General features: G+C 48.0%; 1 protein-coding gene and 1 long non-coding RNA gene across 2 annotated transcripts in view; both read left to right on the forward strand.

The window, feature by feature from the left end:
* Positions 1–1,725: 1,725 nt before the first annotated feature.
* LOC121168039 (forkhead box protein O1) overlaps positions 1,726–23,804 on the forward strand; it is a 96,967-nt gene continuing 74,888 nt past the window's right edge. The window contains exon 1 of the mRNA XM_040997807.1: positions 1,726–2,838. Coding sequence (XP_040853741.1) covers positions 2,146–2,838 — 693 coding nt within the window. The 5' untranslated portion in view covers positions 1,726–2,145. The remainder of the gene's footprint in view (positions 2,839–23,804) is intronic.
* Positions 3,011–21,150, forward strand: LOC121168041. The gene is made up of 3 exons (XR_005885680.1): positions 3,011–3,135; positions 11,407–11,416; positions 21,137–21,150. It is a non-coding gene; the product is annotated as an uncharacterized LOC121168041 (long non-coding RNA).

Below are 23,804 nucleotides of genomic sequence, written 5' to 3' on the forward strand. Positions count from 1 at the left end.
CTCACAGCCACCCTCTTTCGAGCTCATCTTCTGGGTTACTGAGGTCCCCTAGCGGCTGGCAGAGGAGCCCCGAGCTGTTCACAGTTCAGGAAACGTCAGCCGACCACGACCCAACAGCGGATGGGAACCTGCCCTTCACTCCAGTTCGATCAGCTCACTGTCCCCACCCTAACTGCCCCCAGTATCAGTAGAAGTTGAGGCGTGAATGGATTACGAAGAAATAGAGACCTGGGTCAGGGGAAATGATGGTGAGATTGTAAAGGAAGAAATAAATGTCTTTCTCCATATGTTTTTAAAAACTTTTTAAAGAGGCCTACTTTTCATGTTTTTTTTTTTTAATTGAGGAACTATTTGTAATAAATGGGATTCTTTTTAAATATCTGGGAGTAATCTTTTGGACAAGATATTAGAAACTGTCATGTCCATCTTCTGTTCTAAGTGTTCCCATCCCCTCTAAAAGGAAATGCCTTCCATATTCTTCCAAAGGGGAGGGAAAAAAAAAGCAAAACAAAACAGAACTAGAAAACTCTTTCTATTGCTCCATTCAGACACAAGAGCCATTGTATTCCCTCCGTTGGCCCCACTGATCCTGGACAGGGGCGTCCCAGAGCTGGAGCCCAGATGAGGAGAGGAGAAGGTGGGGGTGGGATGGAGGGATGGACGCAGCGGACAGCCCCAAACCCTGGAGGTAGGGGGCTTATCTCCTCTCCGATTTTCACACAATGCTTCATCACTTCATCACAATAAAAAAAAGCAAGTAAGCTAACTAGTAAACTTAACTACACACACGCCGGTGAACCTGTTCTCCCGGCAGCTTCGCTTTGCCGCCCCTGGCCCGTGTGGCGCCCACGGCCACGGGGGTCCCACAGAGCACGAGGGTCGGTGGCGCTGTGCGCGCCCAGCCTTCCTCTCCTTCCTGCCCCTTTTGGGTCCAGAGCGCAGCAGCTCCAGCCCCCGGGGGGCTGCGCGCACAGGTGGGTTCCAGCGCGTGGGCGTCCCGTGCTGGCGGGGCCCGGACCGCAGGGCCCACGGCGCCCGGGCTGGGAACGTGTGCGGCCCGAGCGCAGCGAGAACCCTGCACAAAAACAAACCCCGCCGACTTCCCCCGCAGCGCGCCGCGGAGACCTCGTGGGTGGAGCCGAGTGGGGGCGGCGGAGTGGAATTCCGCGCGGCCGCCTCCGCCGCCCGCCCCGGGGCCCGGGCCCTTGCCCTTGCCCGGGGTCCGAGCCCTTGCCCTTGCCCGGGGTCCGAGCCGAGGTCGGGGCGACGGGAAGCACTCGCTCCACTCGGGCTTGGCGAGTACTCGGCTGCGCTCCCTCCATAGTAAACAAAGTGTCGCCGCCGCCTCCACGCTGGTTGGCCTCCCAGCAATCAAAACAGGGAGAGGGCGAGAGACTGACAGAAACACTCGAGAATGACCAGAAAAGAATGACAGAGAGACCGCGCGCGCGCGCGCGCGAGGGAGACACACAGAGACCCTGTGTGTGTGTGTGCGTTCACCCCACAGAAAAACACCCCACTGCCCCCCGCCAACCCACGGCCGCCTCCTCGTGGAAAAGCAGCCTCCGCCCAGGCCCGCGCCCACTGGCTGCCCGGGCGGCGGCGCCGCGTGCCCATTGGCCGCGCGGGCTGTCCGTCAGGGGCGGGCCGGCGCGCGCGCCGCCGCGGGCGGGGGGCGGTGGCAGATCCCGTAAGTCGGGCAGCCGCGTAGTCGCTGCAGCCGCCGCCGCCGCCGCCACATTCAACAGGCAGCCGCGCTCGCGCCCCGCGGCGTCCGTCCCGTCCGCCCCTCGGCTCTGTCAGCAAGCCGCGCGGGCCCCTCGCCGGCTGCCCAGCCCGGCGGCTCTCGGCCGGCCCGTCCCCACGTCCGGTGCGGCAGCGAACCCGGAGCAACCTTGGATTTGGATGGACCCACGAAGTTAAGTTCTGGGCTCGCGCTTCCACTCCGCCGCTTCTTCCTGCCGGTTTCCGTTTGCTCGCGGCACCGACTCGGCCCTCTCTCCCTCCCCGCCGCTTCCACCCTTCACCCCCGTCGAGGATCCCGAGCCGGGCCCCGTGCGCCCTCTCCGACCCGCGCTGCGCTCCCCCCTCCCCTCCGCCTCCATTCTCGGGGCTCCGGCGGCTGGGGGAGGGGCGGGGGTCACCATGGCCGAAGCGCCTCAGGTGGTGGATGTGGACCCGGACTTCGAGCCGCTGCCCCGGCCGCGCTCTTGCACCTGGCCGCTGCCCAGGCCGGAGTTTAGCCAGTCCAACTCGGCCACCTCCAGTCCGGCGCCGTCGGGCGGCGCGGCCGTCACCAACCCCGACGCCGCGGCGGGCCTGCCCCCAGCCTCGGCGGCCGCTGTCAGCGCCGACTTCATGAGCAACCTGAGCCTGCTGGAAGAGAGCGAGGACTTCCCGCAGGCGCCCGGCTCCGTGGCGGCGGCGGCGGCAGCGGCGGCGGCGGCGGCCGTGGCAGCGGCGGCGGCGGCGGCGGCGGCGGCGGCCACCGGGGGGCTGTGCGCGGACTTCCAGGGCGCGGAGGCGGGCTGCCTGCACCCCGCGCCGCCGCCGCCGCCGCCGCCGCAGCAGCAGCAGCAGCCCCCGGCGCCCGGGCCTCTGTCGCAGCACCCGCCCGTGCCCCCCGCCGCTGCCGGGCCGCTCGCGGGGCAGCCGCGCAAGAGCAGCTCGTCCCGCCGCAACGCGTGGGGCAACCTGTCCTACGCCGACCTCATCACCAAGGCCATCGAGAGCTCGGCCGAGAAGCGGCTCACGCTGTCGCAGATCTACGAGTGGATGGTCAAGAGCGTACCCTACTTCAAGGATAAGGGCGACAGCAACAGCTCGGCGGGCTGGAAGGTGAGCCCCTGCGGGTGGGGGAGCGGAGAGAGGCGGGGGGCTACGGGCTGGGTCGCCGTCCGGGTCCCGGGGGGCTCGCGCGCGCGCGCGGGCGGGCGGCCGAGAGTGGGTGGGGAAGTGGCAGGTGCGGGGGGTTTACCCGGGCAGAGAGGAGGTGCGCGCACTGGGGAAAGAGTTGGCGGTGGGACAGGGAAAGGGGCTTGCCCGGGAGCCAAGGAGGGAAGAAAGTGTGTCAGGAACTGGGCGTCAAAGCGGGCAGGAAAGTTAGCCAGAGAGAGAGAGAGAGAAAGAGAGAGAGTTTCACGCGGAGCCGCTGCCCTTTTGCCCCTCGGACCTCCGTGGGGGAGGGCGCTCCTCTCCACCCTAGCAGCGCCGGGGGCCGTTTCCGCCTCGCCGGGCTGGAGGAGGACGCGAGGTGGGGGAGCCCCGAGACCTGCGCGGCACGGGGCCAGGCTGCAGGTGGAGGGGCCAGCCTCGGGCGTAATCGGCCCGGGACGGTGCGGTGCTGGGTGCGCCGCTTCAGGAGGCCAGTGCGCGCTTGGCTTTGTTTTGGTTTTTATCCCGGAGTAGCCTCGGGTCGCGGGGGACGGGGGGGAACGGGCGCCGCCGAGCTCGAGGGAGCGTCTCTGGACACGTGCGGAGGGGCGGCCACCGCCTGCGGAGCGCCGGCGCCCGGCGCGGGGCGAGCTAAGTTCAAGTGTGACCCTCGGCGGAGGCGGGAGCCGGCGGCGGCCGGGAGGGGCTGCGGGCACAGGAAGCGGAGGGCCTTTAAAGGGCCAGCTGCGGCGAGGCCGGCCCTGGTCCGCGCAGGGAAGCTTCTCCCCAAACATGGTCTTGGCCATCTTAGGACGGCTGTTCATTGGAAACACGGAGGCTGTCCCGGAGCTGGGAATGTGTGCGCATTTTCTTGGCCTTGCCACCTCAGGCGTTATGGAACGCTGGGGCACCGGTGGGGGCTGGCGAGGGGGCCGGGTGCCCCCCTGTGACTGCGGAGGTGCGCGCCCTGGGCGCAGCAGGACTTCATGCCCGGTGGACGGGAAGTGTTGACCAGGCGCCTTGCTTGTCCCCCTTCCCCTTCACTCCTGCAAAGCTAGGAAGGAAAAGACACTGAGTGGGGGCTGGCACATCCCTATCCCGCACTTGAAGGCCGAAGGCCCATGGGAGGTCCACTCGCAGTTCGGGTCCCTTCTTCCCGCTACCCCAAGATGACACTTTCTCACGGTCGCAGATGGGAGAAGGGATGTAAAAAGGCTCTCTACTTGAGTCATCCCTCCTCGTTGGCCTGCGTGTTGTCTGGGTGCGCTTTTGGTCTGAACCCGCGCGGTCTTTACAACCAATGCTTTACATGCCTTGTCATTTCTGTGCTGCGTCTGTGTCAGGAAGCTCAGGTTACTCACCTGGTACCCACTTCTGTTGGAGAAGGAACCAGGACTTATTTTACTTTTCCCTAGTGTGTTTTCAGAGTAGAGGTGTCTCTTCCAACCTCATTACTAGGCATCACGGTGTCATTTTGCCAAAGTGTTTGGAAAAGGTGAAGTAACTTCCCACTGTAGGCTCTGCGTACCCTATATTCTCGGTAAAATCACGTCCAACCCAATTTCGCTTAACATTGGGATTTAAATACTTGACAGGCTTGCTCCTCTGTCAGTCCTACTTAAGCTATTAAAAAGCATTTGCCATTGAATTTTTTTTTTCCCCTTGGCATTCAGAGTACAGTGTGTACTCACACCATTCTTCATGTCCTTGAAAATGGATACAACATACTTCAACTTGCTGGAGTAGCTTTCTTTAAAGATAAAGACGGCGTTTGGGAATATTTTTAGTTTGCCTCTCAGAAGGAATTGTCACGGTATTCTGAAGCTAGGAATATTGAAACTTTTAAGGCTTAGGCTTTGTGTGTGTGTGTGTGTGTGTGCGTGTGTCTAGGTTGTAAGATCCTCTCTTACCGTTTAATTAGTTATTTTAATGCAGGCGTAACTTTGCATTTTAAACTTAGGCGGATGAGGTGCTAAGTAGGACTAGCTGCCCTCCAAGGGCTGCTCTCCCTGGGACCCCTGAGCCTGGTCTGGGGCCGGGTGGACTTGTGTGGCTCTGAGGAGTAAGAGGTTTCAGGGGCAATGGGCGTCCGTTGGTGCAAGTCCGATTCCAGCAAGTGCATTTTCAGTTTGAGTAAAAGGGTATTTTAAAGAAAAAAAAAAAAAAGAAACACCCAGAACTGATCTAACTCATAACTAGTTTTCTGGTTAGACTTTTCTGCAAGATGAATTACTTGTGAAAACCCAGTTTCACTCTCAGATCTGAAAGGCTCTGCTCCGAGGAGTTATAAAAGGGAGAAATTGTACTATGACTTAAAAAAAAATCCAGTTCCAAAATGCAGATTAGCCAAAACTTAACTGTTTTGGGAGAGCCTGTTTTGGAACAAAATATTTCCTGTGATTGACTACTGGGAATCAGAGGGAATGTTTAATTAGATATAGTTGCTTGTGCTTTACTTCCTGGGCCTGCTTGAGAATTTGAAAGTCATTTGCGTAGGACCGGAGTTGGAAACCTGTTAGAGGGTCCAGAAGCCTTTTTCATAGTTGAGGCATAGACATGTCCTGCTGGTGGGGTTGGCGGCTTAGGTCTCTTAGCACCTGTTTTAATATGGGCTAGCCTTGTCATAGGGTCTCCCACGGAGTGGAACTGACGATTTATGGAAAACCCGGGATCTTCTAAACCGTGTGCAGTGTTTACAAATAGTGAAACTTCATTTCCATGACTTGTTCTCTGACATAGAAACCTTTCTAACACTTGGGAAGTAGTATTGTAAGCTCTGGGGGAAAAAAAAATAGTTTGTTGTAGTTTTGAGTTGACTTTTTTGGTTTTGATATTGTTTGAAATATAATCTGGATTACAAAATGCTTTAGATTATAATGCTGAACACTTATTCAGGATATCTTTTGATTATTTTTATTGTGAACTAGCTTAGATATACTTTGAAATTTATTTTGGTCTGGTCTGTGAACTGACAGCATGTTTTTAAATTCCCATCTTGTGTAATTGGGGTTTCTGCTGCAGGTGAGTCATGGGGATCCCTTGGGGAACATGGTCGTGTGCCACAGCCGCCCTTGACCCTGGGCAGAGGACCCCAGGAGGCTCTCGTCTGGCTGAAATTACCTGAAAGGAAACTTTTTTTATGGAGTTTGGATATCTGTAGTTGGGCGAGGAAAATGAATAAAGCGTTAAAAATGGATGAGGGGTTCTGGAGCTAAGTGGTATCTTTCTTTCAGAGGCTTAGAGTTAATCTGAGTCTGTTCTGAATATATTAGCAACCGAAACATTTTGATCCATCGTCCCAAAATACATGCTGGACCCCAGCACCTTCGATGACATTCAGAACCCTGTGTTTACTGTCTTCCTGTGCGTTGTTGTCACTTTGGGAGAATGGAGGGGAGAGTGGCTCCTGTTTTTGAATGGTACTCAGCTTTTGTAAGTGGCAAACATTGGAGTAACGAAGAGAAGGTGTTTTTAACTATTACGTAAACTTTAGAGCAGCTGAAGTTGTTTGAGATTCTCACGTTGGCAGTAGGCAGTCAGCACATACCCGTGTCACTACATTTCATGGTCTGCACAGGGACTGCTCTCAGCAGCTGGGTGAGCTCAGGCCAGGGGCAGGATCCGCAGGGGGAAGCTGGGGTCTGGAGGGGTCTGGAAGTATTTTGCTTGTCTTCCTCCATGCTTTCAAACTGCAGTTTTGGGACAGACTTGGAGCAGTTGTATGCATTTACCTGGAGTACCTTAGGGGACTAGGGTAGGGGGGACTCAGCTATTTACATTTTTCTGGAATATTCTGCTTTGGAAACTACCTTGTACCCTGGCATCATGGGAATTTACCCAGTTTTTTGGGGGTGGCGGTGCTGGTATTGTTTTGGTGTGTGTTGTAGCTTTGGAGCTCCCTGGAATCCTCTACAAAAGGCAGTTTAAAATCCGTAATGATTGGCAAGAGGAGAGTTTTCCATTGTGCTGGAGGCAGAGCAGGTTTGTCCCTGGTTCCCAACACCTTGACCTTTATAGCAACCAGTGATTGAGTGTTGCCCAGAACCCCTTGGCAGCACCCTTGATGCAGATCACCCTCGCTGCATTCAGGGTTTTGAAGTTGGTGTTCTGAAAGAGAGGGCCAGGCAAAGCTGAAGTGGTTATTTGGATGGTGAAGTGTGGGAATGGCTTGTATACAGTTCAGTGGGTTTGCTGTATACAAATATGTTTAGTTTAGTCCTAGCCTTGAACATGCTGGGATCCCATATGGGCGCCGGTTCTAATCTCGGCAGCCCCGCTTCCCATCCAGTTCCCTGCCTGTGGCCTGGGAAAGCAGTCGAGGACCGCCCAAAGCCTTGGGACCCTGTACCCGTGTGGGAGGCCTGGAAGAGTCTCCTGGCTTCGGATTGGCTCAGCTCCAGCCTTTGCGGCTGCTTGGGGAGTGAATCAATGGATGGAAGATCCTCCTCTCTGTCTCTCCTCTCTGTACATTTGACTTACCAATAAAAATAAATAAATCTTTAACAAATATATATTTAGTTGTATAAGAATTCTTCCTTTTAGTTGATTGCTAGCTGACAAATCAGTGTCACATTTTGTGTTGACTGTTGTCTTCTAAGGAACACAGGGAACAATGAACATGTATTTTTGTAAATTGATAGTTTGATGCAGCTCAGTGCTTTATTACGCGAGTGTTTCAGGTTACTCTACTTGGCCCTCCTGTGTTTCATCAGCTTGTGTTAAGCACTGAAAATACTGAATATCGAATTGAATTATGCTTGCTGCTTGGAAGGTATTTGGACACCTTCTGATTTTCTTTGTAAGATAGTCGTGTGTGTGTTTAAAGATTTATTTTATTTTCATCGGAAAGTCAGATCCTTCATCCATGATTCACTTCCCAAGTGACTGCAATGGCTGGAGCTGAGCCAATGCGAAGCCAGGAGCCTGGAGCCTCTTCCAGGTCTCCCACATGGGTGCAGGGTCCCAAGTTTTTGGGCCATCCTCGACTGCTTTGTTAGGCCACAGGCAGGGAGCTGGATGGGAAGCAGGGCTGCCTGGAGCAGAACTGGCACCCACATGGGATCTTGGCATGTGCAAGGTAAGGGCTTTAGCTGCTAGGCTACCATGTTGAGCCCGAAAGATAAAGTCTTAAAAAAATCAAAATAGTAAAGCAAACTGGTTTTGTTGTTAAGAGTAATCACAATTGGAAAGCTAAACCTTTAGCTGATTTTCAACATGTCATTTAGTGATTTTTTTTAACCTTAGCATTACTTAAATAGGGGCATAAAGTCAGCGTTGAGTCCTTCATTTCATGTGAGAGCCCTGAGTGGTGTTTAGCTTTTGTACTGCTGATTCTGGCTTCTGTTGGTGACTGAAGCTGTACTCTTGGTGGTCGGGAATCCCTGGAAGCCTGGGGGCGGAGTAGGATGTGGGAAGTGTTCCCTTTTCTGGATTTTGCTTTGAGCAGCCCTGTCTTAGCTGGGCTGTGTGACCCGGTACAGCTGTGCTCTTTCCCTGCACCACCCAGCCTCTTTACTCTCTGGCTTCTCAATTAAGGCATCCCCTGTTTTTTCCTGTTCTAGGTATCTTACTCTCCTCCTTTGCCTACTATGTCCCAGTTACCTAAGGGCCCTACGTATTTCACTTGGACCTCCAATTCAGCATGTCCGACACCAAACAATGTGTTTCCCTGACTCTGGGGTGTGATTTCCAGGTTGAGGTCCCCAGTGGGTCCCTGGTCTAGTTAGCCCTTTCCCTAGTTTTAGGCTTAGATGTTCATCCTCCTTTCTGGTTATTTTGTGTCCCCGGGGCTCTCTTGAGACTTTTCTGTTCCCAGCCACTGACCATTCCCCTAGGCTAGCTTGCATTTCAGGCTTGGCCAGCCGATCCCCAGAGCTTGGATCGCTATGTGTGCCCTACTGGAAATTCTGCAGATCTTGCTTAGTCTGCAAGGATCAAGTCAGTTCACCAACTTGCAGTCTTGGCTCTGGCCCAGAGGAATTTCTGCCTTCTTTGAGTTAATGCTGAGCAATCTTTTAATTCAGGCAGCTGAGTATTATAATGTAACTTTAATGTCTTTATGTTTTTGTTTCTCAGTTATATGGTAAATATATGGTTAGGGAAATAAAATTTCCTGAAACATTACATCTTGTGTATTTCAGCTTTGGCTGTGTAATGATTATCATAAAATGCATTATGCAGAATGGTTTAAGTGGTACAAGTGAAGAACCGATTATTTCCAGTGGATGTTCAGAGTGTGCCCCGCCTTTGTGGATGATTGCTCTGTAGAAGATGTGCTGCAAGGTGTTTTTGAATGGCAGGTGACTCAAAAGAAGATCCAGTAGGAAGGTTAGATATGACGTGTAGTAACTACGATAACAAGATAGGAAGTAGTGAAGTGCCTTAGACAAGGGCAGAACGTTGCATTGGCCATTGAACTGGGCCTCGAAAGTGGGACTCTGTTCCATCAAGATTCTGCTATGTTGAATTTTTCCAAATCTTCAACAAAGTTGAAACAATTATACCTTGAACAACCACTTATTTACCACTTCATTGCTATTGTTGTCAGTTCTACTTGTTCTATCGTAAATCTTTCTAAATTAAATGCCCATCGATTTTCCTATGTATATTTATCTTATTTTAAAATTTAACTTTGAGATGATATTCTGGCATTCATAATGGTATGAAAATCGGGGGAGCATTAGTTTCTCTGATAGAAGAAATACAGAGAGTTTGAAAGGTAACTAGTGGGAAAGGAGGGTTAAACTTGGATTTTACATGTGTTAGGAAAATAATACCGTGTTATAGGCTGAACTCTGTTTTTATAATGTAAAAATTATGAAAATAGGGTTACATTTTTTCAAATGCATTTTAGAAATGTAGTTATACACCAATTAGATTTCAAAACTGGTATACAGTTTCATAATACATGAAAGTGATTATGTAATTGACTTATGTTAATGGTTAGCATTTACAAAATATTTAGCTCTTTGCTTGATTTGTGTGTGTGTGTGTTTGCCTTTCAAATAGATTTATTTTAACTTAAGAGGCTCTGTGGATGGGCGGTGGTGGTGATGGTGGAATATATAGTATGTCCCCAGTAGCTGGGGCTGAGTTAGGGCCCTTCCTCTGGGATTGCATGTGAGTGGGACGTCACACACACTTGAGCTGTTAACTGCTGCCTCCCAGGGTGTGCATTTACAGGAAGCTGGATCGAAAATGAGTCCTGGCCTCCAACCAGGCCCTCGAACCTGGGGTACAGTTATCCCAAGAGACTGCCTGTCCGTGTTACAACTTTTGTTTCAGTTTAATTTGTTTTGTAAATGTAACTTGTGTGGCCAGTGTGCTGGTGGTAGAATGATTCAAAGAAAGATTACTATTAAATGTAATTCTTGGATTAATGTTTTCATTTTTGTAAAAGTTTATTTATTTATTTTTATTGGAAAGGTAGATTTTACAGGAGTGCTGGTTCACTCCTCAAATGGCCACAGTGGTTGGAGCTGAGCCGATCCAAAGCCAGGAGCCAGGAGCTTCTTCTGGGTCTCCCATGTAGGTGCAGGGTCCCAAGGCTTTGGGCTGTCCTCTACTGCTTTCCCAGGCCACAAGCAGGGTGCTGGATGGGAAGTGGAGCAACCATCTAATGCCCATACGGGATCCTGGCATTTGCAGGGTGGAGGATTAGCCAGCTGAACCTTGGTGCTGGCCTTTGAAAAAAAAATTTTTTTTTTTAACAAATTCTGCGTTGAAGTTAACAGCCTTAAAATGTTCATAAACAATTGTGAAGAAAACGTATGTTGGCTTAAAAAGATGTTTGCAAATTTAAATGTCAGCTCTGGTATTGCCCTGATTAATATTAGATATGCTTGATAGATTTCTCATTATAATTTATTAGTATCTGGTAACCCAAGTGCAGGAGTGAGTATAATCATAAGAAACGGTTTGGTGGATCCAGAGGAGATTAAATTTAGACAGACCTAACTTAAAAAACCTAAGGTATTCAAACTAGTTGGTGTAAGTTGGACTAGCTAGTGATGAGTTGCAAGTAAAAGTATATATGATGAACATTTTTATTGTGGTATAGCAGAAGCACAAATATAGATTTGAATAAAACTGATGAAGCATTTAAAAATGAGTATTGAAGTGAAGGAAGATGTTTTACATGTGCGTGTGTGTGTAGAGAAGCAGGCATTTTTTGAAAGACTACCTGCTGGAGGGTGGGAGACGGAGTAACAATAGATTGAGAGACCCACTAGCATACAGTGAGGTTTTAAAGCATACATTATGTCCCAGGTGGAGAAAGCAGCTTGCTAGATGGATCAGGATTTCACAGTTATGTGATTGTTAATGACGCTAGGCTAAACTGCTTAAAAATCAACTAGGAAACAATGTGATGACATTGGGCCTGTCTGATTGTTAGTAGATCCGGTAGAGTTCAGTTTCCATCTGTCGTCAGTCTTTTCGCTCTGTGAGTGGACGGGTGGGTAATACAGCTGCAGCTGCTTATCTGGGTTTTCATTTTCAGGGGAATGTGTCGGTGTTTGGTCCAGCAAGTAGGAGAGGTAGAGTTCACTTTGGGGACTGTATTGCTCCTTTGTGACTTCTCTGCCTTCTCAGAGAGGGGCGCCCTGCTGTGTTAAGGGGCTCGGTGGTCACGTGGGAAGTGCTGTTGTCTCCAGCAAGGCTAATTTCTCTTACACACCCCCAGACAGCTCACTTTGAGTGTGATTGGTTCCAACCTCTCGGTACCAATCTTTGAGACTGAAATGGAAAGTTTCTGTCATGCTGTATTTTTTTTTTCATCCAAGTTGAGATTTGTTTTAATTACAGTTTTGTTCTATGTGTGGCCAGAGTTACAGAGCTGGTCCTAATGATATACCTCATGACGCTAATAGCCGTAGAGATGGTGCCCAGCCTCATCTGATTAAAGCTGTGCCACGATGAGAAAGTGGTTAGGAAAAGAGGGGCAACCTATTTTTCCCTTGGTCTCTCTTGTTTGATTAAAGATGTTTCTTGGCCAGATTTTTCTTAGTTCCTCTTCACAAATCCGGAAAATGGGTCATGTTTTTTTTTTCCCCCATTAAAAAAAAAAAGATACCAAGGGAGGGAGGGAAAGAGTGAGAAAGTTTCCATCTGCTGGTTCACTCCCCAAATGGCTGCATTGGCTGGGGCTGGGCCAGGCCAAAGGCAGGAGCCCAGGACTCTAGCAATCCCGTGTGGATGGCAGGTACCCAGGTACTTGCTGCATCTTCCGCTGGTCCCAGGTGGGTTAGCAGGGAGGTGGATCAGAAGTAGAGCAGTGGCTTTCCAATAAGAATAAAATAAATCTTAAAAAAGAAGTGGAGCAGGTAGGACTTGAACAGGTACCCACATGGGATACCGACATTGCAGGCAACTAGCAGCTTAGCTTGCTGTGCCAGAAAGCTGGCCCCTTGGTTCCACATCTTGAAGTTAATGCTGCAGTCCGGATCCTAATGCAGAGAGCCTTCATTCTGGATTTGCTCAGTTTTGAGTTTCAGAGTTTCTTCAGTAAACTTGGCATTGGGAAAGGGTGGGGAACTTGTCATTGCGTTTTGTAAGTGTACCAAAGCAGCAGGAGTGTGATTAGGGTTCCAGGTCATGCTTGGATCCTAGGCAAGAGGAGAACCTGCGGAAGGAAGGGAAGGGAAAGTGGCTTGGGTTTTGTGGGAAGACACAGAAGCCCTCCATGGCTGCTGAGGAGTTAACCGGGGCCCAGAGGCACTAAGCTCTGCTTCTTCCGTGTTTTTGCATCTCCTTTCCTGTATCAATTTTCCTTTTTTAATTTTGAAAATGAGTGCTTTTGCTCCACCAGGCAGCAGACACCTCACAATGCAGGTGGTGGAGGGAAGCCCTCTCTGGTTTCTCAGTGCCAGGTCCCCATACATGGAAACTTCTGGAAGGATTGGCCCTCCAGCTTTGCATAGATGACAAGGGTAAGAATGCAGAGGCACTCCTACTGTGTATCTAAAAAATGCACGGAGATCTCAGATCCACATTGCAGAGGGAAATCGTAAAGGAATCACCTTGTTTTCAGGCTTATAATACTGTGTGTCCTTCAAAGCTTGAAAACCAAATAACCACATAAATATTTGGGAATAGTCTGCAAGTGAATGTCAAATGCTTCAGATAGTTTGGTTGCTTGGAAGCAAGGTCAAAGGAAATGGTTTGCATATGGTTTAGCTAAAGATCCTTATTTTGGCAGGGTCTTGGTAGTGACAGTCACAGTGTGAATTTTGTTGTGCCACCGAAAACTCCCCCCATCGCCCTCTCCCAGCCCCAGTTGTTCTCATACAACCTTAAGCGTAGGATTGGATAAATAATATTCAGATACGTGCTTCCCATCTCCAGTTTGTCCGCCAAGATTAGATGATGTAGTTTAACTGCCGCCTCGAGGGTTAATGTGTGCAGAATCATGGATTTGTCACACTAGGTGTGGGTGCAGGGTCAGGGTCGGCTACCTACTGTGAGTTGAATACAGGATAAACCCAGCTCCTTGAAGGCAAGCGTCACCATGACTTCATCCGTGGGCATCATCAGGAAGCTCCTTGTCTGTAGGGCTGGCTCTGGGCGGGGGGGGGGGGGGGGAGGGGGGAGGGGGCGGGGGACGGGGACAGCTGTAAATACCAAGTTTTGTTTGTCTACTCGGTATCTAGCTAGTTGCAGCTCTCAAACTTGAAACTAAGATTTCTTCTCTGGATGGGTGAACGTAGGGAACCTCATGAAATCTCTGCGGTGCATGGGAACACTTTCTGTGAACCATCCTAGCAGAGTTTTCTGTCAACTGTTATCAGTCTCCTACTGCTTGAGAATGCCATTTTCCCTTTTTTTCCTGGCCCATTGTGACATTTGCACATCTTGAACCGGAAAGATTCTTTAGTCGCATTCTCTTCTGTTACCTGTGCTGAGCAGTTTCTTGAATTTGGGAAATCTGTGAAATAGAATGGATTATGTAAGGCCTAGATTGATTTTTTTTTAAAGATTTTAAATTTTTATTGGGAAGGCAGATTTAACGTAGAAAAGGAGAGGCAGAAAGATCTTCAATTCTCTGGTTCACTTCCCAAGAGGGCACAGTGGCTGGAGGTGAGCTGATCCAAAGCCAGGAGCCAGGGGCTTCTTCCAGCTCTTCCAAAAGGCTGTAGGGTCCCAAGGCTTTGGGCTGTCCTCGACTGCTTTCCCAGGCCACAGGCAGGGAGCTGGATGGGAAGTGGAGCAGCTGGGACATATGAACCATTGCCCGTATAGGATTCTGGCACAGGCAAGGCAAGGATTTAGACATTAAGCCATTGCACTTGCTCATGGATTAATTTTTGTTATGCTTTTAGGCTTTTAAATCATAATTGAACAGTGATTTTAAACACTTAGCATTTGATAGCTTTCTGTTTTACAGGAGCTTATCAGAATGGTCTTCATTGCTTTTTCCCCTCTCCTATGATATTTGCTGTTATTAAAAAGTTAATGTTGAGGACATTTTTCAGGGTTCAGCATTCCTATAATTAGACAGGTTTGATGAGCTTCCCAGCCTGTGGGGTTCAGCAGTGGCGCTCCCCCAGCTGTGCACACACTGCTGTGTGGCAGCCCTCCCGTGGGGGTTGATCCCAGGAATTCTGAGACATTTCGTTCAGGTGCTTTTGAAGTTTCTTAAATTGCCACTTCTAGCATGTTTGATACTCTGAATTTGATGCAATACTTGAAATGCTGAGAACATAACTATAAAACTCCAAAAGAATGCTGATGATTAAAATCAAAATGCGAAAGCCTGATTGGTGCAAGTTGTAAGAATTCCCGTGTCTGTTGTTGAGTGTGTGGCCTGACCCTGCGCCTGTGCTGCCGGGGGGTCTTTCCCCTGGTCTCTAGCCACCCTTTTGGAGACTGTGCTGTTTTGTGACCCTGTTAACCTGGAATGTTCTTTGCTAATATTAAGCTGTTCAGCCCACTTCAGTTTCAAGCCGTGTAAGAAGTAGTTCAATTATTAAACCTTGTGCCATTGCCATTGTTAGTGTGGCAAATGAGAATATTGCATTGATAGAGATGTACCCATATCTATGCTGATTGATTTTTTTCTCCTACAGCGATTAAAGGTGCATATTTTAAGTAAGTTTTTGAATTTATTACTGTTTGATTACTTGCCTTACGAGTTGTATTTCTCAAAAGAAGAACTGAAAATAATGGTCATTGTGCTGTGCGACCGTGTTGAACAGTAAATGGTCTTGGGTATGTCAGATGCTGAACAATTCAAAAAGGAGCCTACTTACTTTCTTGATAAAGCAGGGAGGCATTGTAAGGAAGGGCCAGCTGGGTCTGGTTATGATTCTTAGCTTAGCCACGGCTTCCGCCCGTGTTTGTGTAGAAGAGGCAGGAAAAAGCGTGAGGAAAGCCCTTTGAACCACGGAAGTCGGCGGTGGAGGCCCATTCTACTCCAATTGACAACTTGGGGCTTCCAATTAATCCTCATTTACACTCTTTATCCACATTTGTTTTTCAAATAACTCATCTTACTATTTTGTAGTTTTATTTTTTATTTATTTATTTTTTTACCGCCACCCCCCCAACTCATTTTAGAGAATACTGGGGGGGGGGACAAGTAAGGAAGTAAGAGCAATAAAATGAAAACTTGAAAAATTTCATATTCTGAGGTAACACATCAGAGAGATTCTTTGCATGACTCAATTCCTCCTGGTCCTTAACTGAATACACCCATGGGATTTGAAATGGAGACATCTCTTCCCCCCCACCCCCCCCCATCATGTGTCTTATTAAACTTGTTTCTTTGTGGCTTGCTGAAACTATTTCAGGGATTCTCCTAAAAAAAAAAAATCAACATTGGCTTTTATTAAGCCAGCTTCCCAGCCGTGTGTTTGTGCCTTTTGCTGAAAACCTGGCCCCGAGGGGAGTTGTGTGGCTTAGACCCTGGCCCGGAAGGAGTACCTTTCTGCGCCTTCCTGCAAACTTGGGCCAGGGAGCCTCACTTCCAGGGCCCGCTAACTAGAGCATAATGACTTGTGAGACCACATTTATTGTGCAAATGAACTTGAATATTCCCAGGACAGCAAACTCTCGAAGAGGCTTGGAAAACTTAATTTAATGCCCCTTCTATCCTTCATCAGACTCAACCTTTGGGATTTCTAGTTTACTTAATTCTGGCTATAAATACAGTAATAGTATTTCAGTTTGGCCAAATATGGGGCATGCCCTTTGTCATCCTGCTTGGCTGTGCTTGGGAATTTAACATCCTTCAATTTAGATGGAATTCCCTTGTTTTGTTTCCTGTGATAGTGAAGGGAAATGCACGTTTTGGCTCTTTCAACCAGAGGTGGAGGAAGACAGGAAGAAAGTAAAATTGGAATGCATAATAGGTTATTAATGGCTATTTTTGCTGGGTGTGGTTGAATTGGCATAGTTTCATGGAAGTCAGAATGCAAGTAATTAGTGGAGAACACTAGAAAATGCCATAATCACATTTAGTTTTTATTTTCTTTGATCTGAAAATTTTTTTTTTTTTTATCATTTTGGCATTTTCAGGTCTTTGGTTTACTTTTAAGCACAGGTGGTGGAAAGAATTACAGTTGCTGTTATGTCTTTGTGATGCCTTTTGCTTGCCCTAAGTGCATTTGTGACAGCTGAGAAGAGCTTAACAAAGGGACCTGCTTGTATTGCTTTCAACAGGAGAGGAATGCTCCCAAGGAAAACTTTGTGTTTCTGTTTCCTGAATGTAATCAGAACCACCGGCAATAATTACTCACTTTGAATTATCATGGAATTCAAGTACACAAAATTTGATTCAGTGGAGAGAAATGTTGAAATCAGAGTTTAACAGTTATTTCCTTTTAAAAGTCTCAAGAGTCAGATTTTGTTTTAGGTGCTGTAAACACCAAGTGTGAGCCGCCAGCCCCCCTCAAAAAGGCACGGGTTTTGTGTCTTTCATGCCCAGCTACTGCTGCTAACCTGGGCAGACAGGTTCAAGTTCTGGTTTGCAAGGAGTCATTTGCACTGTTTGCAGATAGCCGTTCAATGAAGAATGCCCTGTGTAGCCTTCTGGGACTTTGAAAGAACAAATCTGAATTGAGAATACCCCTTTTTGGTCACCTCTTGCTCTGTCAGTTTTTTTTTTCCAACTCTTTGTTTTCCTTTTCATTTTCAGCATCTCATTTGAAATACTTGATTTGAATATATTCCCCTAGTCAGTTAATGTAAATTACATGAAAATTTTAAAGATCATCACTGTTGGGCCTGGCGGCTTGGTCTAGCGGCTAAAGTCCTTGCCTTGAACACGCCAGGATCCCCTATGGGCCCCGGTTCTAATCCCGGCAGCTCCACTTCCCTTCCAGTTCCCCGCTTGTGGCCTGGGAAAGCAATTGAGGACGGTCCAATGCTTTGGGACCCTGCACCCACGTGGGAGACCTGGAGGAGGTTCCTGGATCCTGGCTTCAGATCGGCATAGCATCGGCCGTTGCGCTCACTTGGGGAGTGAATCATCGGATGGAAGATCTTTCTCTCTGTCTCTCCTCTTCTCTGTATATCTGACTTTGTAATGAAAAATAAGTCCTTACAAAAATAAAGATCATTAGTGTTGCTTGTGTGTTTTTTACATTCACTATAGCCACTGCCTTTTGGAAATAGTCACCAAATCGTCATGGACTTGATGGATGTAGCAGTATTTGCCAGTAGACAATGTGCTGCCTGACATTGTCTGTGTAGGAGTTCTCGATGTGCTGAACTGTGTAACAGCAGCTTTGCAGAGTCACAGAGATCAGTGTTTGATTTTTAAAACCATCTCCTGAGGCAGGAGCCCTTGCTTGGTCATTTGGAGGTTTTGAGAGTTTGCTGTCTGCTACACTGCTAGAAAGTTTATTTCTGTATTGAGCTTGTGGTTTCTCTTAAGAATCCAGCGTCTCCCGTTCTTGGCTTGCTTGTGATCCTGCATTTAGGAGCTACCTTGCCTTAGCCTGATTCACTTCAGTTTTACGTACAGGGAGGAAGTGAATGTCAAGATACAGGACCCCAAACTGAGTCTTCTGTTCCAGATGGAGAATGACCAATGAGAAGTGCACAGTGGGGGGTCAGTGATGCCCTTCCGGGGAGTTCTGTGTCTGGCAGGGTGTCCTGAGAAAGTTTACACTATGTACGAGGTAGGTAAATAGGAAAGAAGAGCCCTGTGCATTTTTTTTTTTTTTAAATTTAGGGGTAGGCATTGTGGTGAAACCACTACCTGCAGTGCTCGATTTCCTAGGGTTGCCAATTTATAAGCCAGCAGCTCCACTTCTGATCCAGCTCTCTGCTAATGGCCTAGGAAAAACAGTGGAAGATAGCCTAGCTGTTTGGGCCCCTGCAGGCACTTGCGCAGACTCAGCCCTGGCTGTTGCAGCCGTCTGGGGAATGAACCAGCAGGTGGAAAAATCTCTCTCCTGATCACTCACTCTGACTTTCAAAAAATCAAATCTTTAAAAAGGTAAATTAAAATAAATTATATGAAAGGCAGCTTGGGGGCTGATGCAAAGATGTTCCATCCAGTGGCTGGCTGGGCTGGGAAGAAGCTAGCAGCTGGAAACTCCATCTGGGTCTCCCCTGTGGGTGACGGACCCAACTGCTTGGGCTGCTGCCTGCTCTTGCCAGGGTGCACATTAGCAGGAAGCTGGAATTGGGGGTGGAGCCAGCACTTGGATGTTCTGATGCAGGAAGCAGGCATGCCAAATGTCCTCTTAACCACTGTCCCGGACAGCTGCCCCCAGGCTTGAATAGCCTAACCTGTGTTTGGAGGATGGTGGTAATATGCATGACTCTTGGCATGAATAAGCTACAAGCCACATTAAGCAAGGTTCGTAAAGAGGACATCTGCAAGTGGAGTGACTTATGAGAATGAGCTATATTGAAGCTATGGTGTCTGAGATTTTAAGCTAAAAATGTAAGAATGTGTTTGGGCCCAACGCGGTAAAGTCCTCGCCTTGCATGCACCAGGATCCCATGTGGACTCCAGTTCGTGTTCTGGCAACCCTGCTTCCCATCCAGCTCCCTGCTTGTGGCCTGGGAAAGCAGTCTTTGTCTCCTCCTCCATATATCTGACTATCCAATAAAGATAAATAAATCTTTGTCTGACCCTATTTTTACTAATTTTAGTTTGTTCTGGTCAATAGGACCCCTGAAATGGTGAAGGAGTGGGAGGGAAACCAGTTTTGTGGCAAGTGAAAGTCTGGATGTGGAGGTGTAAATTTCTGCTGAATCTGCATCAGAGTAATGTGCCCTGCTTGGTGTCGGGGGAAGAGAGAACTGGAGACCATCAGCAATACTGGCATGCAGGATAAGTGATCGAGATAGAGGCGTTGTGCTTGGGATGCCTGCTTCCTGTGTTGGAATGCCAGTGAGTCCTGGTTTCTCCACTTGAGATCTAATGCCCTGCCATCCAAATTCAAACAACAACAGCACAAACCAGAGCTATTCAGCTACTCATGGCCATTTTAGTGTGCTAGGCAGACGTTGTTATCAGCTGTTCTCATTGAACTAAAACTGCTTTTGTGCTTCAAGTCTTGACCTTGTCTCTAGCCATGAACTGGTTTAGCAAATTCTGCTGCATTCCCACTGCACCTGTGCTGAATGCTAAAATTAATGAATTTTGGCTTGGATGGTATAGGCCACTTTCATTCTGGTCTAGAAAAACTTGGAATCTTGGTTGAATTGAAGTCTCGTACATTAGTAAAAGGAGCAAGATTTCCCTCCTTCCTCCCTCCCTCCTTCCTCCCTCCCTCCTTCCTCCCTCCCTCCTTCCTTCTTCCCTCCCTCCCTTCCTTCCTTCTTTTTTCCTTCTTTCCTTTCTTCCTTCCTTTCATACTTAGTGCTATTGAGAGAGAATGTGGCCCCACTGTTTTGGGTGGATCATTCTGCTGATATGTATCTTCTATGTTGTCCCAGCCAACCAGGCCCTGTGTGATGGGATCTCCTTTTTTTGAGGATTCTCTGCTTCAGTAAACAACTGTGGACATTTTCTGCACCTCAGTTGGGCTCTTGTCTTTTGGCTTCTAACCAGTCTTCCTTTTGTTCTTTTATCCCATCTTCTTCCAGACTCCTGTATCTTTTTCTTCAGCTTAAGGCAGCGAAATCCCTACTCTCCTTGCCAGGCCGCAGGAAAGCATGCTTTGCCTTCTTGGCTGCCTGTGGGGTGGGGTGTGTAAGGAAGAGTCTGTGCTATCTTAGTCACAGGTTGTTGGGGGTGTTTCATTTTTGTTCCTTGTCAATGTCTTTGACACCTATAATTTTAGACGGTGCCAGTGTGTCTACACAGCAAGCTTGGAGATCTCTGTCCGAAAGGTACCAGTTTTCTAGCACATCCTGGGAGAATGCCATTTGATCCACCCCGGGCTATTCCAGAATTGGTGGTTGGAGTCCTTTTCAGAACTGTCAGAGTTCCCTCTAGCATCTGCGGCTTATCATGTCTTCAGAGGCGCAGTCCATATCTGTAAGTGTGCAGTAAGTATTAGGGGAGTGGTGGATTCTGTTTCTAGATTGCTAACCAGATAACTCATATTTAGACAGGTCACATCACTGCTGTACCAAGCTTCTTCCTCTATGAAATGGGGTTAATGATACTGTTTGGGAGTACTTGCAGGACCAGTTGAGGTGCTCAGAGCAAGGAGCGGGGTAATTCTGCTGCATTATGCAATTCAGCGTTAGCCAGAATACCTGAGCATAAAGTCCAGGGAGCCTGGGAATCTGGGGCTTTAATGTTTTATTTGTGGGTTTCATGATTATATGAAAGATTTTAGGATTAAAAACAGATCAGGACCAAAGAAATAACCGAAACGCCTAATTAGACCTGTATTTCCTAATTCTCTTTGTAATTCTGTAGCAGGTTTGATGAGGGCACTATAGGAAAGCTGTGTAATTTCTATGTCTTGGAATAACTTTGATGGGAGGAAGGGAATACATGGCAGTGTGAAAAAGCAGAATTTAAAGTAGTGTGTAAACTGCTTCTAATTGTCTGCAGTATCATTGTAGAGCTGCATCTAGGAGGAAACACACCTAAATGGGAGTGGGGAGTTGTACTAAGTGTGGGTAAATTACTTGTTCTTCGTATTTGCCCTTTTCTTGAACAAACATTTAATAGCAGCATTAAGTTTTTTGAAATGAAAGTGCAGTTTGTGGTTTTCAGTGTCCTCTTTGAGAGAATGTTGGAATCAGCCAAGTGCTGAACTTTAAGGTGAGTGATATGGGTGAGTAGACTTGAGTCTTTTCTTTTTTTTTAAGATTTTATTTGGAAAGTCAGATATACAGAGAGGAGGAGAGAGAGAAAGATCTTCCGTCCGATGATTCACTCCCCAAGTGAGCGCAACGGCCGATGCTATGCCGATCTGAAGCCAGGATCCAGGAACTTCTTCCGGGTATCCCACACGGGTGCAGGGTCCCAAAGCCTTGGGCCGTCCTTGACTGCTTTCCCAGGCCACAAGCAGGGAGCTGGAAGGAAAGTGGAGTTGCCAGGATTAGAATCGGTGCCCATAGGGGATCCCGGCGCATTCAACGCGAGGACTTTAGCCACTAGACCAAGCCGCTGGGCCTTTTTTTTCTTTTTTAATAAGATTTATTTTTATTTGAAAGGCAGATTTACAGAGAGGAGAAAGAAGTTTTCATTCACTGTCTCACTCCCCAAATGGGTTATAAGTGGAGCAATTGGTATTCCGTCTGGTGTCTGGAAGGGATGCTGGCTAAGCAGGCAGAGAGGATTACCCTGTTATGCCACCATGCCTACCCCAACTTAAGTCTTAGATGCCTTAAGACATCTAAGGACTGAGCAGATAATGTTGGGATTCCCAAAAGGTAAGATGTTCGGAGTCTTTGTGGCGGCAGGTGTAAGAAGCCCTTGCAGAAACAGATTGCCTGTCAAAGGTGAAGTGGACACTCTGGCTGAGGATGTACTGTATACCCTGAGTGCATTTTGAGGGTGGTATTGTATCAGATGTCTAGATTGGGTTTGCGTGCACTTGCTACGTATCCCAGTAATTCTTAGGCATATGCAAAAAAAAAAATCCTCAAGATCTTGGGTTTTTTTTGTCAAAGCAATGATGTTTTAGTAGCTATAAAGAAATGTCTAATATTTATTGCACATATTCCATGCCATGTACTTCTAGGTATCGTTTAACCTAATGCAACCTGTAAGGTAGATAGCGTTACCATCCACATTTATAGATGAGGATCCTGATGCTCAAAGTCAAGTAGTTTGTCCAATTTCAAACAGTGAGTGATGAAACTAAAACGTTAGGGGGATTTTTTTCTAAATCTGATTTAACCACCTCACTGTGCCACATCAAAGACAGTGATCATCTTTAGAATCATGGGGGAAAAAAACTAAATTAGAAATAATAAAATATAGAATTAATGTCAGTTAATTCACCGAGTCTAAGAAATGAATGCAAAGACTGAAGATTTAAAGATAGCCATCTTACTGGTTTGGTTAACCAGTTAACTAGACTGCACCGGGTGAAGACTACTTTTACATAGTGCGTCTTTGGTTTGGTGGATTTTCTTGTCCTCCAGGAGAAAATGTTGGGTCCGTTTGTGGTGATGATTAATGTGTGGTTAGGAGGAGCTGACCAAGTGACCCTGTCATAGCTCAGCAGTGGGAGAGAGAAGCCACCTGGTGTACTCTCGACTGGAGAGGCCGTGCAGGCTAGTGGGCACCACCATTTGTTGTTAACCCTCTCTACCTGCTGCTTTGAAGACGCAGTTGAAAAGTACTTCTTTTGTTTTTTTATTACAGGGGATGGACTTGACCTTGTTGATGCCATAGGATAGAAATAGAAATGACAAACAGTGGCTCATTTGGACAGAAAAGAGCATTCTTGGGGTTTGCTTAAGTTCTAGGAAGGCTGGAAGCCACGTAAGGAGGACAACATGAAATTCTTTCCACATGTAGCATTCTCACTGATCACATCTCTTCAGTGTGTGGTACTGTCTCTGTGGCCTAGACAGAAGACAGCCCACACGAGGCCGAGGGACCTTTTCCAGTACATCCTGCTGGAGTTGAAGGACCTGAGACTGAGGGCTGTGGATGCCAGAGCTGCCCGCTTCATCCCATGGCCTGTGTGACTCTGAGAAGTTCCCTTGTGGAGAAGGTCTTTGGGTTTTACCTCAGAAAGTGACGAGAGTGGTGTGGTGTGGCATCAGAGCTTGCTTGGCTTAGGTCCTCATTTCCAAATAATGGTTGTCCTCCCTTTGCATTCCTCGTAAGAGGTGGTATGGTGCATTTACTTGGACAAATGTTTCTGAGTAGACAAGATTTGAGCTGCTTAGCGAGGGTTATCTAGAGGGTTAGTAATACTTGTTTTATTAAAGTAGTGGAATTTGTGTTTAGTCAGAGGGCTCTTTGGGCCAGAACTCCTCTCATGTTTAGAGCTTGGAGTGTTGGCGCCTGTCTGTGTGAACCACTTGAACTAAACTGGCAAGGTAACATCTACACATGGCTCTCCTGATCTGAAAAAGGTCAGTTATGTTTTGGGGGCTACATCGGGGAGGAGGGAATTAAGAGATTGTGGTTGCCACTGCTTCCTCATCCTTTTGTCATTTTGGTTTAAAAAATTATGTGTTTGAGAAACAGAGATAACGCTGTCGCCTTGCTCTCCCGGCTTCGCTCCCTAAATGCCCACAGTGAGGGCTGGCCCGGGCCCGAGCTGGGATCTGCCATCCCCTGCCTCCATCCAAGATGCACATGGTAGAGCCAGTGGGGCCAGAGCTTGAGCTTGGGCATTTCAGTAGGGGGGCTCCAGGTGTCCCAAGCAGCGTGTTATCTGCACCTGGCCCCTGCAATCACTTTGTTTGCAGAGGTTGTCCGGATAAAAGGGAGCAGAGAAACAATTCTAGGTATGTCACTGCCTTCATCCTTACTGGTGTGGCCCAGTGATCTCTAACTGCCCCGCATATCCCTCCAGGGACATTTGGCAGTTCAGAAAGCATTT

Source organism: Ochotona curzoniae, unplaced genomic scaffold (assembly GCF_017591425.1).
Source record: "Ochotona curzoniae isolate NIBS_2020 unplaced genomic scaffold, NIBS_Ocur_1.0 patch47, whole genome shotgun sequence".
Taxonomy (NCBI): domain Eukaryota; kingdom Metazoa; phylum Chordata; class Mammalia; order Lagomorpha; family Ochotonidae; genus Ochotona; species Ochotona curzoniae.